General features: G+C 44.9%; 2 protein-coding genes across 5 annotated transcripts in view; both read left to right on the forward strand.

Moving 5' to 3' along the window:
- Window positions 1-526: 526 nt before the first annotated feature.
- On the forward strand, window positions 527-9503 carry agfg2 (ArfGAP with FG repeats 2). 4 transcript variants are annotated; one of them, XM_058068025.1, is made up of 15 exons: window positions 707-846; window positions 1012-1037; window positions 1381-1474; window positions 2178-2293; window positions 2388-2529; window positions 2604-2718; window positions 2775-2879; window positions 2969-3001; window positions 4442-4621; window positions 4961-5033; window positions 5115-5158; window positions 5245-5331; window positions 7851-7919; window positions 8563-8633; window positions 8705-9503. In XM_058068025.1, the coding sequence occupies exons 3-15, from the start codon at window positions 1421-1423 to the stop codon at window positions 8750-8752; spliced, it is 1137 nt and encodes a 378-aa protein (XP_057924008.1). In that variant the 5' UTR covers window positions 707-846; window positions 1012-1037; window positions 1381-1420; the 3' UTR covers window positions 8753-9503. The 4 variants fall into 4 exon arrangements, with proteins under 4 accessions (XP_057924004.1, XP_057924005.1, XP_057924008.1 ...); XM_058068021.1 differs by lacking the exon at window positions 1012-1037 and having other exon boundaries at window positions 527-846; XM_058068023.1 differs by lacking the exon at window positions 707-846 and having other exon boundaries at window positions 853-1037.
- A 734-nt stretch (window positions 9504-10237) lies between these two features.
- The window catches only part of si:ch73-335l21.1 (insulin receptor substrate 1-B), a 40171-nt gene continuing 30803 nt past the window's right edge, over window positions 10238-19605 (forward strand). The window contains exon 1 of the mRNA XM_058067867.1: window positions 10238-11003. Within this exon, the coding sequence (XP_057923850.1) occupies window positions 10592-11003 (412 nt within the window). The 5' untranslated portion in view covers window positions 10238-10591. The remainder of the gene's footprint in view (window positions 11004-19605) is intronic.

Raw genomic sequence — 19605 nt, forward strand, 5'->3', positions numbered from 1 at the left:
GCTGGACACCAATTATGGTTGCTCAGCCTGATGCATGTTAGCAAGAGATAGAGCTCCCTCTGCTGTCTAAAACCAACTACGACGTTGCTTTTTAATTATTTCATTGATGTCCTTTTGACCGTTAAAACAAGAACCTCCAATATATTTTTTTCAAATTAAATTCAAAACATTTGTACACATGAACACTAAAAACATTCATAATATCAGTACAGTAAGTGTTGAAACGAATAGACTAGATCAGTTTTCTGACTATTACATATCTTTATTCTATATTTAAATGAAAATTGGTAGATATTGTTGTATTGAATTAGGATTGAATAAACTGCTTCTCCCTACTCCTTTTCAGACATGTTGAATTGTGCGACTGCAATCTTGTGATGTACTTCCGCGTGACGTGTCACAAAATAATCAAATGTCAGATTGTTAATTGAATGAATGGGTAACAATACGCCGTTTTGAAGCACATCCTGTCTTGGGCTTTTATTTTGTGTGTATTTCCGGTATGTGTGGCGCGGCTTCCGTCTAATTTGCCTCGGTGCAGCCTGTCACAGCAGGGCGAAGCAGCAGAGCAGCGTCCTCCACAATGCGGCCGTGAAGTGGCCCGTGTGGGAGGCGGAGGAGGAGAGCCCGAGCCCGGACACGGAGCGGACCACCCACGCCAGGCACGGTCGGATCCACGATGTCGAACCGTAAGCACCGGGACAACCAGGAGATCTGCGCCCGTAAGGTCCGCGAGCTGGGCCAGTCCGGAGTAAACAAACACTGCTTCGAGTGCAACCAGCCCGGGGTGACTTATACGGACGTGACCGTGGGCAGCTTCGTGTGCACGTCGTGCTCCGGAATGCTGTGAGTTGTTGTTTTTTGTTATTTGTAGCAGAGTGGACATAGTGGAGCAAAGTGGACGCAGGCAGGCCCTGAGACTGCACCATGCACCACCATGACACCTTTATGTGGACCATTTAATCATGCTGATCCTGCAATGTGCTTATGACACGCTCTATCTCTCCACAGTCATTTAAAAGAGTCATTTGCTGCAGGTTTGTTTCTTTTTCTCTTTCCACCAGGCTCCTCTCCAGTATGTGTTTATGAGTGTGTGTGTGTGTGCGCGCGCGCGCGTGTGTGTGGGCGTGGGTGTGTGTTTGCATGTTCAGTCCCAGCACTCCACAGGAAGGCAAGGCGGCTTGGACCACTCTGTTGTTGTTATTGCCCAATCTCGCACATGTCCAACACTCGTGTTTTTAGCATGGATGATGGTGTCACAAACTTAACACACTTGTGTGATATTTTCCACGCCCACCTTTTAAACTTACTTGTGTCCTCTTCTTGACCAGTGATGCCGACACACGCTTTTCTGTTTTTGTTTGAAACCATCAATCTCAGGAGAGGCCTCAACCCTCCTCATAGAGTTAAGTCAATCTCCATGACGACATTCTCCCAGCAGGAAGTGGAATTCCTCCAAAACCATGGCAACGAGGTGAGTTCGATTCATGAATTCTGATTTCGTGAGTTTAGGTTTAATGCTCACATTCTGGCGTCTGGAACGACACAAACAAACCTCCACCCTCTCAGGATAATGGCTGATGTGTTGCGTTAAAGCTTTTAGTTGGAGTGCTTTTTATTAGATTGCTTGCCAGGATGTGTGTGTGTGTGTGTGCATGAATTACGCGTGAAATGAAAGGACTACCTTAAATGCTCCAATTAACACCTCTATTAAATTAAGCACAGAATCTCCTAAAGGTCTAAATCTCATTCATTCATTAATTTTCTACCTCTTTTCCTCACGAGGGTCGCGGGGGGTGCTGGAGCCTATCCCAGCTGTCTTCGGGCGAGAGGCGGGGTACACCCTGGACTGGTCGCCAGCCAATCACAGGGCACATATAGACAAACAACCATTCACACTCACATTCATACCTATGGACAATTTGGAGTCGCCAATTAACCTAGCATGTTTTTGGAATGTGGGATGAAACCGGAGTACCCGGAGAAAACCCACGCATGTACGGGGAGAACATGGAAACTCCACACAAAGATGGCCGAGGGTGGAATTGAACCCTGGTCTCCGAGCTGGACTATTGACTTTATTAACAGTAGCTGAATTAGATATGTCATGAGTGGTCAGCATATGTTTTGTGTATGTGAGTAGCTGTTTTTATGATGCATGATGGTTCTTTTTCCAGGTGGGCAGGAGGACTTGGCTGTGCGTGTTCGATCCCAAGACAGACGGCTGCTCTGACATGAAGGACTCACAGAAGTTCAAAGAATTCCTGCAGGACAAATACGAAAAGAAGAAATGGTGACGTGTTTGATTAGAAGTCTTGATGTTAGTCAGTGAAGTGCTCACATGAACTTTGACCCCAGCTAAATGGAGGACTCTCATTCTCTTCCAGGCATTTTTCCAAAATGAAAAACCGCAGAGACATGGAGGGTCCTTGGAGTCCGGGGGTCCAGGCCGTCCTTGCTCATGGTCCTTTAGTCGGGCAGCCCCCCGCTCATAGCCTGCCCCCCACTACCAGACCCGCTAGGACGCTGGTGAGATGCTAACTGGCAAGCAAGCGTGCTGGAGATGCGATCAGCTGCGACCCGTCTTTTTCTATACTTTGCAGTCCCAGATGGTGCCGTGGGATCGAGCCCCGGTCACCTCGCCTGCCGACGTCCGGACTGACGTGTTCACGTCTCGGCCCTCACGCTCCCAAAGCTTCCGAGACGCCTCTCTGAAAGGTATATCATACCAAGCTTGTCAACTTCATGAGAAGCTTCTTACCCTTCTCTTGTAGACCACAACATGTGCGGCATTGAGAGACAGCGCCCCGGTTCACTGTCGTCAGCCCCGGGGGGTCAAAACCACGGCCCTTCCTTCCCCGCCCTCCCGCGGCCTTCAGGTGTGCATCCTTCCTGCCTCCTTGCATCCTTGTCTCTTTGTCCTGTCAGATCAAAAGTCTAATATCCTGTCTGTCTCCTCATCTTGTAGCAAGTAGCTCTTTCAAAAACCACTTCACTTTAGGTAAGACCCCTGCCCCCTGCCCCCTGCCCCCACTTTGCTCCATCTATCCCACACATGCACGTCAGCTTGCCAGTGTTACGTGTTAGCGTTGGCTATTTTTAGGAGACTGCGGCTGCTGCTTGCGGTCAGCAGCGGGCTGCTAATATTTCACACGACGTCGGCGTAGAAGGACTTAAAATAAATATGTAGGGCACCACACAAGCATGCAAGTTGAAGTATGTTCGCAAATACAGCTCTTATCTACACGCAAGGGTCGCTAAACAACACTTTTTCTATGCAGATTGTCTGTTATTTGTCGGCTAACTGCTGCTAGCATGCTGTGTGGTCTAATGGCTGCTATTGGCACAACTTGCAATTTGCTTTTTATCATTTAAATGTTGCAATGGTGTTTATGTGTTAGAAGCTTGTAAAGTAGCAAAACAACAAACTTTATTTCATTCAAAACTCAATTTGCTCCTGGTATGAAAGCATGAGCATGATGTTAGATAGCATGTATACTAGTTCTAGTGCAGTACTAGTACAGTACATGCTCTAATTAAAATCGGGTGTTTATTTAAAATGTCTTTAACTTTAATGATGTGGAGTTCATGAAAAAGTGGAAAGGAAAATGTTGCTCTTTGACCACATGATCATTTATTCATTCATTTTCTACCGCTTTTCCTAACGAGGGTCGCGGGGGGTGCTGGAGCCTATCCCAGCTGTCTTTGGGCGAGAGGCGGGGTACACCCTAGACTGGTCGCCAGCCAATCACAGGGCACATATAGACAAACAACCATTCACACTCACATTCATACCTATGGACAATTTGGAGTCGCCAATTAACCTAGCATGTTTTTGGAATGTGGGAGGAAACCGGAGTACCCGGAGAAAACCCACACATGCACGGGGAGAACATGCAAACTCCACACAGAGATGGCCGAGGGTGGAATTGAACCCTGGTCTCCTAGCTGTGAGGTCTGCGTGCTAACCACCCGACCGCCAAAAATGAATGAATGAATGACATTAATGTAAGCAATGCTGATTCAAAATTTAAAGCACAAAATAACAATGATAATTTGTGACCAGTGCTATATTTAGAAGATGCCTCGCGGGCGCCTTAAGTGATCCACATGCGCGCCCGCGGGCACAGCGTTGGTGACCCCTTGTCTAGGTTGTTCTTCTTAAGGACTGAGGAAGTGAAGATGCTGCTGATTCTTCTTAATAGCAACCGATATGTAATCTGTCCAGGGGTGGTAAACATAGATACTGCCATCTTAGAGAGTTAATCTTAGTAGAGTTAATTTAAAATAATTATGGCAATGTGTCTATGAAAATTAGCAGTTAACTGGAGCATTTGTGGTATTTATTTCCAGTTAGAACTCCGTATAAGTGAACTAAATTCATTTTCTTTGTAGCCATGTGTGATATTTTTGTGTTGACACCTTGTTTTATGGCTCGCAGGTCGAGCAGTGTCGTCCTCAGGGACCACGGGGCCTTTTAGGGCTTTCCCCAAATCTCTGAGCTTGGACTTTGGAGGGCTGAAACACCCTCAGGGTCAGAATCCTCTTCCTCAGCAGAGCACCAACCCCCAGGACAGATATGCCGCAGTGTCCCACCTGGACAGCGTTTTCTCTGACACAGGTATGGATGTTTTGTTTTCTCAGTCGTACCAGGACACAGCTCAATAGTGGCTGTAGTGGAAAGTGTTCCTTTTTAAGGAGGGATTGGTTTGTGATCCAGATTGTCACAGCCAGCTCGGCTGGATTGCATAACATCCTTCCTCCAAATGCCAAAGCTGAATTACGCTCATTGTTGTTTGGTCCACATCACGCACTTTTGCCTTCAAAGGATCCCCTTGACTCCTTTTTAATCTGTTTAAAATGGAGCCGCATTCTTTTTTACGCTCGTGATGGGGAGGCCAGATTGTCACATATTTCATGCTTAGCTTTTTTTCAAGAAGTGTGAAATGCTTGTTTGCAGCGCCCTCTGTTGACGCTCCTCAGTACAGCAGCCTGTTTGTCAGCAGGCTGTCTTCCAGCTCCACACCTGCCAGGTAGGATCCACAACTCACTTTATTTATTAAATTATTATTAATTTTTATTGAACTTTTTCACCTTTTTTTTAAATCTAACAGCTCCCCAGGAGTGGAAACAGCATCCGGTTCACAAACATTTGCAAGTAAGCTGCCCCCTCCTCAATTATCCTGCTTAGTGTGTAACGTAGCCTGACACTGTCAATTAACCCTGTGTGTGTGTGTTTGTCAGATTTTCCCAACCCATTCAGCTCCAGCGCCCCCTCCCAGCAGCCTACTGCACTGTCCCCCAGTAACCCCTTCAGCAGCCCCCCAGGAGGTGAGACCCTTTTTCTTTGTCCATTGCCAATATCCTGCCACCTAAACAACAAGAAGCCATGGTGTGAAACTCATTTAGAATCCATTGTTATTGTTTATGTAGCAGCAATGGTTTACAATTTATCACAATTCCGAAAAGCAGAAGGAAGAAGTATTGAAAGTTTTTAATCTTGAAGATTTTTCAAGTTTATTGTTTGAATTTGTGAGTAGATTTCTGATGGAATAATGTAATAATTAATGAATAATTCGGGAGTTGCCACCTTGAACACACCATGTTTGACGCAGATTTGGACTTAAGTGTATGACTTTCTCCGATGCTGCACAATCAGACATCTCCGGGTATTCCGGTTTCCTCCCACATTCCAAAACCATGCTAGGTTAATTGGCGACTCCAAATTGTCCATAGGTATGAATGTGAGTGTGAATGGTTGTTTGTCTATATGTGCCCTGTGATTGGCTGGCGACCAGTCCAGGGTGTACCCAGCCTCTCGCCCGAAGACAGCTGGGATAGGCTCCAGCACCCCCACAACCCTTGTGAGGATAAGCGGTAGAAAATGAATGAATGTGTGTTTTCTATTCTTCCTTTCACCTCATCCTTGTTCACAAATGTTAATACTGTGTGTAAATGAACAAAGTTAATTATTACATTTACATGTAAACCTGACAAACTATGAACATATAATAAATAAAAGAAATACAAACCACCAGAACATAACACAGAATCCATGGAAGAAAAACCTAAATAAAACAATACCCCCAAAACTATAATACCACCCATCACCAACGGATGCTGCGTGCCTACCTGGCTTATCAGGGAATTTGCATGGAATTTGGTGATAAGTGAGGGATCCAAGATAAGACTGCATTCCACTATATACATTCCATATATATATACACTAAATATATTGCTGCGTCTCCTAGAATGGAGGTCTAGCTGGTGGAGGAGATGCTGCTGGAGGGCTCAGAGAACTGGAAGCAACAGGAGGGAAACGTGGAACACAGAGTGGACATTGAGAGATAGGCAGCTTTAGTCTAATGGCCGTGGGATTAATAATGTATAGCGACAGGACGTTCCTTACTGGAAAAGCCAGACCCTTAGGCCTGGGTGATAAGAGGGAGCGGGAATGTGGTGGCGATTAGCTATGCGCTGAGGTGTCCGATCCTGTGCAGCCTGCGTGTCGCACCGGGTGTAGAAAGGTTGGGGCACCATAGGTGAATTCCTGGGATGGAAAGGCTCGTGCCATCACAAAAGAGAGGTGTTGCTTGACATGATCATCATAAGATAAATATTAGTCATGTGGTGTTCAGGTCAGATTTCCCTATGTGCAGCATCACTAGCATCACTAGTGTCAAGGTTATGAAAGATGTGTATTTAGAGCATCACTATCATAAGAATCATTCATTCATTTTCAGCCTATCCCAGCTGTCTTTGGGCGAGAGGCGGGGGTACACCCTGGTCTGGTCGCCAGCCAATCACAGGGCACATATAGACAAACAACCATTCACACTCACATTCATACCTATGGACAATTTGGAGTCGCCAATTAACCTAGCATGTTTTTGGAATGTGGGAGGAAACCGGAGTACCCGGAGAAAACCCACGCATGCACGGGGAGAACATGCAAACTCCACACAGAGATGGCCGAGGGTGGAATTGAACCCTGGTCTCCTAGCTGTGAGGTCTGCGTGCTAACCACTAAGAATCCATCATTCATTCATTTTCGACCACTTTTTCCTCACGAGGGTCGCGGGGGGTGCTGGAGCCTATCCCAGCTGTCTTTGGGCGAGAGGCGGGGGTACACCCTGGTCTGGTCGCCAGCCAATCACAGGGCACATATAGACAAACAACCATTCACACTCACATTCATACCTATGGACAATTTGGAGTCGCCAATTAACCTAGCATGTTTTTGGAATGTGGGAGGAAACCGGAGTACCCGGAGAAAACCCACGCATGCACGGGGAGAACATGCAAACTCCACACAGAGATGGCCGAGGGTGGAATTGAACCCTGGTCTCCTAGCTGTGAGGTCTGCGTGCTAACCACTAAGAATCCATCATTCATTCATTTTCGACCACTTTTTCCTCACGAGGGTCGCGGGGGGTGCTGGAGCCTATCCCAGCTGTCTTTGGGCGAGAGGCGGGGGTACACCCTGGTCTGGTCGCCAGCCAATCACAGGGCACATATAGACAAACAACCATTCACACTCACATTCATACCTATGGACAATTTGGAGTCACCAATTAACCTAGCATGTTTTTGGAATGTGGGAGGAAACCGGAGTACCCGGAGATGTCTGGGTACCCACGCATGCACGGGGAGAACATGCAAACTCCACACAGAGATGGCCGAGGGTGGAATTGAACCCTGGTCTGCGCGCTAACCACTAGACCGCCGTGCCGCCCATAAGAATCATCATAAGCTTTAATAATCTTTTGTATTTTAACATTTAAGTATATGTTTTCAAATTGGTGACTTAGCACAAATAAAGGGCAGATCATTTTGTGTCATGTTTCCAGGTGACTCCAGTTCGATTTTCCCACCGCCTTCCTCGTTTCAAGAGGTTGCCACCAACCAGGAAGCTAATGGTAACTGTTGTCCTTCACCTTCACCGTAAAGCTCCTGTTTTTTAGTAGGGTTTCAGGTGAGGAAGGGGGCGGTGTCATCTTGTGTAGTCTGTCATCTTAAAAGCTATGTGCATAGTGTACCTTGGTTAGCATATACCTTGGTTAGTTTGTATAGTTTTTTGGTTTACGTACACAAATTAATTGGATTTGCATTATTTCTCATGGGGAAAAAATTGATTCAGCTATGTTTTGGTTAGAGTGTGAACTTCTGGAATGAATGACCTTCCAATATTTACAACCCAAAAAAAATATTTAAACCAAAAATCTGTAAATTTGTTGGGCCATTAATGCTGAATCGCAAATATACATGAATTTACTGTATAGCCGATATCCAATTCTTTACCATTTGCCTGTAACTATTAGCATGGGACTGGTTGAGGGTGGTGTGCCTTTGTGCAGCTCTGGGTGGGGGGTTGGGGGGGGGGGGGTTGGAGGTGAGCCTTGACTCTGAAGGAGAGTGCCCCTTCTGTTATATAGCGGTGCTTTGACTGGCATAAACAAATTTTTCTGTTTTAGCTTAAGATATTATGACTATTTGATGAGGTACAGTATAAGGTACAATATTGATGATCCATACAAAATACCTCAATTTGGTTTCTTTCAGGTTTTGCCGCCTTCCCCGCATCTGACACACAGCCCAAAGTCCCTCGGCCCATGTCGGTCAACCCGTTTACAGTGAGTACTCTGCTAACTGGTTTGCCAAACTCCGGTGTCTCATTATCACACCGCCATCTTGTGTCTTTCAGGGGAACGTTTACCCCAGTCGGGCAACGTCACGAAACCCTTTCATCTGACCTCTCCATCTCTGGAAAAGTCGTCGCCGGTTTAATGCCTCTCAAGTGTTTTCACGGAGGGTTTGCGAGACATGCATACCCCCTTTTCCTCTTAGGTTCCTCCTATTTGTCTGTGTTTACTTCTATGTGTGTGTATGTGTGTGTGTGTGTGTGTGTGTGTGTGTGTTAAGAGGGGGATAAAATGCATGAATGTAATCCTGACGTCTCTATGGGAGGTAACTAGTAGACACCATCTCAGGCCTCAGTGGGAGTGAACAAATTTTTATTTTTTTTAACATGTTACATGCAAACTGCTGCTGCTACTTTGCTTTCTCTCCCCCCTGCTTAAAATATAAATAAAATAAAATAATGATAACCTGCCATCAGTATTGAAAAAACCCACTCTCAGTGGCTTTCTATGAATAGTTAGTAATAAAGCAAATTCGCCGCCTTAAAGCCACCTGATGCATGTGCAGCATTGAAAAGCTAAGACATTTGTTTCCGGTTGTCTTTTTTTTTTGTGTCTCATTTGCTTTCAAATATGTTTTTTTTTTTTTAAACCCACTGCCAGGCTGCATGAGCTTTGAGGGCTAAAATGCTACTGAATGTAAACGTTTACTCCACAATAACTTCATGATTGAAATGTTTGTGCTTCTTTATTACAGGACCAAAATGTTTCTTGCCAAAAAGGAAAAGCATTGACAAAAACATAAAGGAGTCATGTAACAATTGTTATTCACCTTCATAAAACTTTGTTTGCTTCTTAAGTGAATCTGCTTCTGAGTTTTATCATTTGGAAAAGTGGAAAGGGCTGTTTTGTAACAATAAAGCAGTTTTACTCCTGCATATAAAACATACTGTAAACATTCCAGGACGACTGCAGGGATTGATTTCACCAACAGGGGGTGCAGGTTGTCCATTTCCTCACTTGCTAGAGGTTACTTTGGGATGCACATTGCATAACATGCAAAGGAATACTCTGCAAAGGCAGAACGCCACCAGGATAGCTATTATTAGATTTAATGCTCCCTTTCCTCACCGCAACTGTTTATATTCAATTATACAGTTATATTCAGGAAGAACTCGGTAAATGCATTCATGTTTTATAAATAATTGTTGCATTCAATGGCTGCGGGAAACGACATTGAACGATTTGTGAACAATTTACCGATGTATGAAGACAAAAATATAATGTAAATAATACAATTATTCCCTTTTATCACAATGGTTTGAACGAAAAGTCTATACTGAAGTGCAAAACAAGTAAACAAAAACAAACATTCAAATCCTTCAGCGTTTTTCTCCTAAAAATAAACATATTTGGAAACAAAACTAACTATCGGTTCTACTAAAATGACAAAAAACTACTAAAATATCTTCAAATAAGTAAATATCGATCTCATGACTTTAATATCAATCGGTAAAGATACTCCCCTGGTATCGATCATATCGACATTTGGATCGATCCACCCTCCCCTACTACTAGGACAGTGTTGAGTGACAGCAGCGGCGGTCCACAGTAGCTGCTCAGCTCCACAGCCACGGAGCCGAGCGGGTTCGAGCAGTGGCGGCTCGACCCACGGACGCTTTACTAAAACGAGTCTTAGTGCTCGCTTCCGTGCAAGTAAATGCGATTAAAGGTCGCTCGGAACCACTCGTAGTAAACAGTTGTGGAGTGGCGTGGAAGGGGTTGGGGGTGCACCGCGTGTGCTAAACTTGCAAGGAGGAGGAAGAAGAAGAAGAGGAGGAGGAGGAGGAAGAGGAGCACGTAAACAACAAGGCCAGCAGAGCAGCCTGGCTTCTCCTCACATGGCGGTGGCGCAGCGGGAGGGAGGGCGCCGAGTGCCGGGAGATGCTTGAATGAGCTCCGTAACAACTTTGAACGGAACACTCTGCGAGGTGGACAACGCGAGTCGTGGGGCCATGGAGAGCCCGGGGGAAAACACGCCGAGCTGCGAAGACGTGCGGAAGAGCGGCTACCTCCGTAAGCAGAAGTCCATGCACCGGCGTTACTTCGTGCTCCGGGTGGGCTCGGAGCGCGGCCCGGCCCGTTTGGAGTACTATGAGAGCGAGAAGAAATTCCGCGGCAAGGCCCCCGTCCCGAAGAAAGCCGTGGCGCTGGAGACCTGCTTTAACATTAACAAGCGGGCGGACTCCAAGAACAAGCACATGATAGTGCTCTACACCCGGGCTGAGAGCTTCGCCGTCGCCGCTGAGAACGAGGCGGACCAGGATGAGTGGTACCAGGCCATGGTGGACCTTCAGTGCAAAAGTAAGTCTACACACACTTAGTAAGTGGAGCCCACTCTCCCTAATCTTCCACAATATGCATGTATCATTGTGTTAGGCTGATATCTCCACAGCTTTGACACACACTTCCAGTGGAGAGTGTCAACATGTTGAAGATGACTTCTTATCATGTTTGCTAGTAGTTGACTTCATGTGCCCCCCCCCCCCCCTTTGGCCCCTCAAGTCCCACGTCACACACTTCTGTCTGCCTTGTTTGCCTGCAGCCCTTTCTGCAGACCTCATAAAGCAAGGGGTCTCCAAATTGCGGCAAGGGGGACAATTATGGTCCACAGCGCTCGCTTTTTTTTTTTTTTTTTACACATTCTAGAAATAAACACTATACATTAGAACAGTGATTTTCAACAACTGTGCCATGAGGAATTATTCAATATTCATTCATTCATTTTCTACCGCTTTTCCTCACAAGGGTCGCGGGAGGGGGTGCTGGAGCCTATCCCAGCTGTCTTCGGGTGAGAGGCGGGGTACACCCTGGACTGGTCGCCAGCCAATCACAGGGCACATATAGACAAACAACCATTCACACTCACATTCATACCTATGGACAATTTGGAGTCGCCAATGAACCTAGCATGTTTTTTTTGGAATGTGGGAGGAAACCGGAGTACCCGGAGAAAATCCACGCATGCACGGGGAGAACATGCAAACTCCACACAGAGATGGCCGAGTTCATGAAGTTGAACCCTGGTCTCCTAGCTGTGAGGTCTGCGCGCTAACCACTCGACCACTGTGCCGCCACAAATTATTCAATATTACTTTTTAAATTAACATGTATTAATAATTTTCAGCAAATATTATGTCATTGTCGCGTGTCATTGGTGTATTATATTTGTCCGCGTGGCAACACGTAGCTGATTGCCTCATTCCTCCAATGCACGTGAGAGGTAGTGTAACATTGTTGGTTAAATTAGTATGCGTATCAAAAGAATCTGCTGTGGGGAGTCCGTAATCGGGAAAAAGCTGATAGAAGCAATTAATGTTGGTTATTGGTGTGCCGCAAAATTTTTCCGACGTAACAAACGTGCCGTGGCTCAAAAAAGGTTGAAAAATACTGCATTAGAAGATACAGATATGATCCAAAACAATGCGAATGCAAAGAGACAATACTGCAAATGAAAAACATTACAATCACATAAACTGCAGGATCAGAAAGAAATGCAACAAATGTTCGAAACAACTGCATGAGTTAAAATAAGTTTGCCGGACCCGTGTGATTTTTTTTAAAATGTCATCATATTTCACAAAATTATTCCCCGAACTAGTGTCAGTGTAGGTCTGGCTACCCTGGTAGCCAGGCTAACTTCTGTTTTCTTTAGTGACCTTGCAGCATTTCTCTCAAGCAGTTGTGTTTGTGTGTCTTATTGGCATTTGTGGAATTTGTCTTTTGCACGTGTTTTGGATTCCAATTGCATTTGTTGGTTTTTGTGGTTTTGGATAATTTTTGGACAAGGGTGAACCGGTAGCGAGAAATCTAAGAAAATCTCATATTTATTTGTGGTGGGTTGCCTCAAATAAATAAATAAATAAATGAACGTATTAGACGCATTTCTCTGCAAGAACGGATTCCAGGAAAGCTGGGAAAACGACCTCCAAGAACTTTCCCTCGATTTTTCTTGCAAGTTCTTCCTTCTTTCTTGCAAGAAGAAAAAAAAGGTCACAAGTGTCCAAACATTCCTCAATTGGACTCTATCAGCCACTGTGTAAACACAGCTGTCGCAGCAATAAGCATGGGTACTTCATAGCGAGTCACCTGTTCAACCTTCCCTCTCCTCTTGGCCGCTAGGGTCTCCATGACGCAATCTGGGTAAACGACAAGCAAAGGGTTCAAGGTGCTCCTCACACATGACCTGTTGCTCTGTTACATAAAGCGGCTGATTAGGGAAGCACCTGACCTGGGACGCTTTGCTTGTCTTAACACCAGGGTGTTTGTGTGCAGGATGCTATTGTTGAGTATTTAGCAGGTTGATGTGAGTCTGTAGGGAATATGTGTGTGTGTGTGTGTGTGTGTGTGTGGGCAGATGCTACCAGCATGTAGAAATGTGCGCAAACCTCTGGTGTTTTTATATACTAGTCCAGTCAAAACTCAATTTTCAAAAGTCCCGGTAATCGAATTATTTGCTTTTCAATGAAAATATTTGCCAAAATGTATTCCTCGGTTCTTGTACACTCAAAAGAACATACTCCATTTATGCCGATTGATGATTTATTCATCAATATACGCTACCGTCTGTCTTCCATTGTTAATTCCCTTTTTATTGCCATTTTTGTCGCAAAAAAATGACTTTCTTCAGTACTACAGTGTGTTCCGAACACTGTTTTTATGCACACAGAGGAGGTAGCACGTTCTCCAGAAATTGGAACACCTGTTGGAATTAGTTGCACCCCCTGCCAACGCATTTTCTACCGCTTATTCTCACGAGGGTCGCGGGTATGCTGGAGCCTATCCCAGCTGTCTTCAGGCGAGAGGCGGGGTACACCCTGGACTGGTCGCCAGCCAATCACAGGGCACATATAGACAAACAACCATTCACACTCACATTCATACCTATGGACAATTTGGAGTCGCCAATTAACCTAGCATGTTTTTGGAATGTGGGAGGAAACCGGAGTACCCGGAAAAAACCCATGCATGCACGGGCAGAACATGCAAACTCCACACAGAGATGCCTGAGCAGGGAATCGAACCCGGGCCTTTTTGTGTTCTTCTATAATTCTAAAATACACATTATTTTGCAGTTTTTAATCGCCTTAATTTCACCACCTACCTTACCCATAATTCAACTATGTTCTGTTGTCTTTTATTAGTCAGTGCTATGTCTCATCACTACTACACTTATCACTAACTCTTCCTCTTGTGAGTTCATTGTCAGTACTCAGCCATTATCAAACAACTGTTCTGTTATGTCTATTTCATACATATTATTTATTATGACTATCATAGAAAGTAGGTGACTTTACCACATTTTTATATGACCTTATCATTTTCCTCAGTATTGAACAAGAAGCATTGCAAGACTGGAAGTGAACAACTGTATTGTATTTGATGTAAAATGGGATGCTTTGCTTCTTCCTACTCCTTTTGGACACGTGGAACTGTGTATAGTAATTTGTATGCATGTACCAAATCGACCAACTGTGTAGTGTATATTTGGAAAAACCACAATGGAGCGAACCCTTGAAATTAGAACAACAATGACATAAGGGCCTGAAATGGCCTCCAGGCCGCACTTTGGATAGCCCTGCGGTAGGCGCATGCATTCTGAGGTAAGGCTGTATGCCAGGAGTCTCAAACACACGGCCCGCGGGTCAGATGTGGCCCGCAGGACACTAGTTTGAGGCCCCCGCCTTGATATGAAAGTTTAATGTTAGTGCGGCCCGCAGCAAGTTTGATATGGATGCTGTATGGTATCATGTACCCAGAAAAAATTATTTCGTTTGATTAATGTTCATGTTAAAGGTTAAATAACTGTTAATAGTTATCCTCCCTATCTGTGTGGAAGTGGTAAGTTTTTGGCTATTTAAGTTTAAAGGAAATAACTTGAAGGCTACCGTTTAGGTCGCTAGCTCTCTAGTTTGCGAGTTAGCATGTGTCTCAAGACCCTGCAGTTGCGCAATATGTTGTAAATAAAAAGAGTATGAATGTGACTATAGTCGTGTTTTATCATGTCTACAGGGCTCTAATAATGCTTTGTTCATTATAATCTGAAAAAATAATTTGTCTACCCACCAACTATATGTGGTTTCTTAAGTTTTTATTATTTGCCGTTTTATTATTATTATTATATTTATTTATTTATTACTGATTGATTGATTTTCTTTATTCTTGATTTGTTGATTTATTTTTCATCTTATTTTGTGTAGAAAAATAAAAATTAAGATATTTGAGAACAGTGGAATGTTTTATCAGAGCTTTTCTTGTAGAAAATCGGAACCAAAGCAAAGTTTATTCATTTTTCTGTTTTTAATAAATGCGTTTTTTTTTTTTTGTTTTTTTTTGGAAAACCTGATGCGGCCCAGTCTCACCGAGACCCCAGCTCCAGTGGCTCCCAAGTAAATTGAGTTTGAGACCCCTGCTGTATGCAGTGTTTTGTTGCATTCAGGGAATCAGCCTTACTGACAGTGATCAAGTGTAAAAGTGTCTCCAGTGTCTTCCACCCACCCTCCCCCACCACCCATCCCATGTTCACCCTCACTGAGTGTCTTTGGCCTACAGCTAAATATGATGGAAGCCCCTTCAGCGGTTCAGTAAGAGGAGAGTGAAAAGGTCATGGCCGACCATTGCCTAAACCTGCAGTAGCAAATATGTTTGACACACACTGAACACTGTTAGGATTCCTTCCTCTAATAACCAGCCTCTGGTATGTGCCATGCACTCACACACACACACACACACACACACACATGCACACACACATGCACACAAGCATCAGTACAGTGAAGAACTTGTCCCCTACTTGAAGAATTCACAGCTTGCAGACTGCAAGCTGGAGGGGCCCGCAGCCAAGAGATGCTGCACTGTTTGAGTGCAGAGAGAGCCACTCCCTTAGCGCGATGCTGAGAGAGGCTTTTTTCAAAGCATGGAAATAATTGGCTGCTGTTTAATGCTGTTTATTTGCTACACCTGCACAATCCAATTCAAGGAATGCGTCAAATTGACATGAATGCTCACGTTAAGCATGTACAAAATGTGCCTTGTCAAAGCCTAATCCGGATTTCCTCCAGAATTGAGCAATTTCTTTGTTAGTCATCTTCCACAATGTTGGATGGAAATCAAACATGTGTGTGTGTAATCCTGCTAACAGACAAACAACAATGAAATGCGTGAGCGTGCTGGAGCCTATCCCAGCTGTCTTCGGGCGAGAGGCGGAGTACACCCTGGACTGGTCGCCAGCCAATCACAGGGCACATATAGACAAACAACCATTCACACTCACATTCATACCTATGGACAATTTGGAGTCGCTAATTAACCTAGCATGTTTTTGGAATGTGGGAGGAAACCCACGCATGCACAGGGAGAACATGCAAACTCCACACAAAGACTTGTTGTTGCGCGCAGACCTCACAGCTAGGAGGACCAGGGTTCGATTCCACCCTCGGTCATCTCTGTGTGGAGTTTGCATGTTCTCCCCGTGCATGCGTGGGTTTTCTCCGGGTACTCCGGTTTCCTCCCACATTCCAAAAAACATGCTAGGCTAATTGGCGACTCCAAATTGTCCATAGGTATGAATGTGAGTGTGAATGGTTGTTTGTCTAATATGTATTGTTTGTCTATAACGGACCATATGTGCCCTGTGATTGGCTGGCGACCAGTTGAGGGTGTACCCCGCCTCTCGCCTGAAGACAGCTGGGATAGGCTCCAGCACCCCCGCGACCCTCGTGAGGAAAAAGCGGTAGAAAATGAATGAATGAATGAATGCTATTTGTTTATCTTTGTATATAACATGAGATAATGCCTAAAAAAGTGGCGTGTCAACTTCCGTATCGGAGCCTGGGGAATTGGACTAAAGCGTCTTAGGCAGCATCCAGCCTCGCACGGGCTCTCCTCAAGCGGATGCCAATTACACAAACATGAGGCCGCCGCCGCGCAGGGCGATATGTGGATCACAGATATTTATTCAGCTGAGACCAGTAAGACCCTCTCGGGCGACGAGTACAGTATCAGTATTGAGGGTAGCTATTTGTTCAGCTATTAGGAGTCAGTGGCGTGTGTAAAGGCTTAACCTTGGCAGAACGGACCCAGAGGCGCGGCTCGCGTTCAGAGTTTGCCAGGAAAATTGCCCCACAGCTCCGGCACCACCTCAGGAATTGTTGACCTCAATAAAACTAAATAGCAGAGTCCAAATTTGGAGCTGCAGCAGCAGCTGTAAACAAGGTAGAAATTGTATCCACACACAAGCAACATAAAACTTCGACTTCTACACAAGTGCTTATGGTCTCTATTAGCTCTTGGCTCATCGGCAAATCAGCTGTTCTTTCCTTTTAAGATCGCTCCATCTCGATTACGGAGAAAATGGGGCTCAAGATTTTCTTAGATTTGAGATTGCGATCGTCTGGGACAATTTTTTTTTATTCATGTGTTTACCTCTTAAATAAATCCCTTTTCTGGTGGGGGGATATTTACTATTACTACTGCTATTGTTGTTCTTGTTGTTATCATTAGCCTACTCCTTGTTTGTACAGATTGGTTTGTCATGGAAGGACAGTTGAGGCCTTTTTATTCATTCATTCATTCATTTTCTACCGCTTTTCCTCACGAGGGGCACGGGGGTGCTGGAGCCTATCCCAGCTGTCTTCAGGCGAGAGGCAATGTTTTTGGAATGTGGGAGGAAACCGGAGTACCCGGAGAAAACCCACGCATACACGGGGAGAACATGCAAACTCCACACAGAGATGGCCGAGGGTAGAATTGAACCCGGGTCTCCTAGCTGTGAGGCCTGCGCGCTAAGCACGCAGCCCTAAAACCCAAATCCATCCTTTTTCTAAGCTGCTTATCCTTACAAGCGTTGCAAGTATGCTGGAGCCTATCCCAGGTGGGGTACACCCTGGACTGGTGGCCAGCCAATCACAGGACACATATAGACACACAACCATTCACACTCACATTCATACCTTTTACCTTACAATTTGGAGTCGCCAATTAACCTAGCATGTTTTTGGAATGTGGGAGGAAACCGGAGGAAACCTACACATGCACGGGGAGAACATGCAAACTCCACACAGAGATGGACGAGGGTGGAATTGAACCCTGGTCTCCTAGCTGTGAGGACTGCGCGCTAACCACTAGACCACCGAAAATAATCCATCAAGTCAAAAAAATATTACGGTGTAACAGTACAATAAGATAGATCAACTGTACAAAATAAACACATATCAGTTAATTAATGCACTCCAAACCAGGACAAAGGAGCCAACTTGCTCAGGCTTTTTGTGACTTGTGTAGCCCTACCACTGGAATTGTTGTTGTTTTTTTTTATCTGCCCCATTTGGCTAGAAAACATGTGTTTTTACATCCACGCTAATGCTGTTGGGCCTAATACAGCTCATCCAGGAAATTGATGCATAAACGCTAAATGTCCTTCCATTCTGCAAAAAATGAAGAGGCTGTGTGAGTGTTTTTGTGCCTGCCTGCACGGGCCAATGAGATCTGCATGGCCCGATTAAACGTTAAGCCACGTTAAGCACTGCTCATCTCGCTAATTAGCCACTAATTGCTGTCTCCAGTGTCAGCTGCCGGTGGCACAGTGCAGGCTTTGTGCTGTTATCCTGACTGTTTTGGGAATGATTATCGGCTTCCTGTAATGTGTCGCCGCCGGGCCACTTCTTTCACACTGAACTCATCCAATCAGGAGTGCTTTAGAAGAAAAATAATAAATAGCGACGGATTTTCCCATTTGACTTGACTCGTGCTGCAATGTTATTAGCTTTCTCACCAAGCATCTCCAGCCAGGGTAACGAAGCCAACAAGCCATGACCGTCAAGCTTTGATGGTTATCATTCATCAGCTAATTAATTGGCTTTTTTTTTTTTTAAACTTGTCTTGTACTGTCGAGTCAGCCATGTTTTTGACCAAATTGATTATCTTCAGTCATGTCAACTGTTCTTACATGACTTCTCATGAAGTACGTCAGAAAGCCCAAGTAGTAAAAGACCATAATTCATTCATTCATTCATTTTCTACCGCTTTTTCCTCACGAGGGTCGCAGGGGTGCTGGAGCCTATCCCAGCTGTCTTTGGGCGAGAGGCGGGGTACACCCTGGACTGGTCGCCAGCCAATCACAGGGCACATATAGACAAACAACCATTCACACTCACATTCATACCTATGGACAATTTGGAGTCGCCAATTAACCTAGCATGTTTTTGGAATGTGGGAGGAAATCGGAATACCCGGAGAAAACCCACGCATGCACGGGGAGAACATGCAAACTCCACACAGAGATGGTGGAGGGTGGAATTGAACCCTGGTCTCCTAGCTGTGAGGTCTGTGCGCTAACCACTCATCCGCCGTGCCACCCAAAGACGATAATATTAATAGTATTTATAATAATTTTTTTTTAAAACTCAAAAATCACATTTTTTTGAGGAATGGTGCAGCCATAATGGAAACATTTTAGATGTATTGATTGTGGTTGGCTTCCCGGAGCATTAGCATTGTTGAGGTCAGGAAGTGCCCACATATTTATCAGCTTTACATTACGGACTCCCACGACACCCCCTTCTGTTTCCTGGTGTCACCCTCCTCTGGGATGCAATTTAATACACTCCGTATATTGGATATATTGATGTACTCATACAGTCGGGGGAAGGCGAAGCTTCATTGTGCTGCTCCACTTTCTGCAGCAGCTTAAAAATTCAGGAGTGTTTTAAATTTAGGTGAGATGAAATATTCACTCGCTCTATTTGTCTTTGCCCCACGGAATTGGGATCTTACCATGAAAATGGGACAGCTTGTAAAGGTGGACTGATTCGGATTAATAGCTGGATTATTGTATATTCAATAATTATTAGTATTTGTGGGCGGCACGGTGGTCTAGGGGTTAGCGCGCAGACCTCACAGCTAGGAG

This window comes from Doryrhamphus excisus, chromosome 3 (assembly GCF_030265055.1).
Source record: "Doryrhamphus excisus isolate RoL2022-K1 chromosome 3, RoL_Dexc_1.0, whole genome shotgun sequence".
In the NCBI taxonomy this organism is placed as follows: Eukaryota; Metazoa; Chordata; class Actinopteri; order Syngnathiformes; family Syngnathidae; genus Doryrhamphus; species Doryrhamphus excisus.

Bases quoted from the DNA above. Each gene is read 5' to 3' on its own strand.
- agfg2 (XM_058068021.1), top strand. From the start codon at position 680: ATGTCGAACCGTAAGCACCGGGACAACCAGGAGATCTGCGCCCGTAAG. The intron at 2,530-2,603 runs GTGAGATGCTAA...TATACTTTGCAG, and splicing joins CCAGACCCGCTAGGACGCTG to TCCCAGATGGTGCCGTGGGA. The intron at 4,622-4,960 runs GTATGGATGTTT...GCTTGTTTGCAG, and splicing joins CAGCGTTTTCTCTGACACAG to CGCCCTCTGTTGACGCTCCT.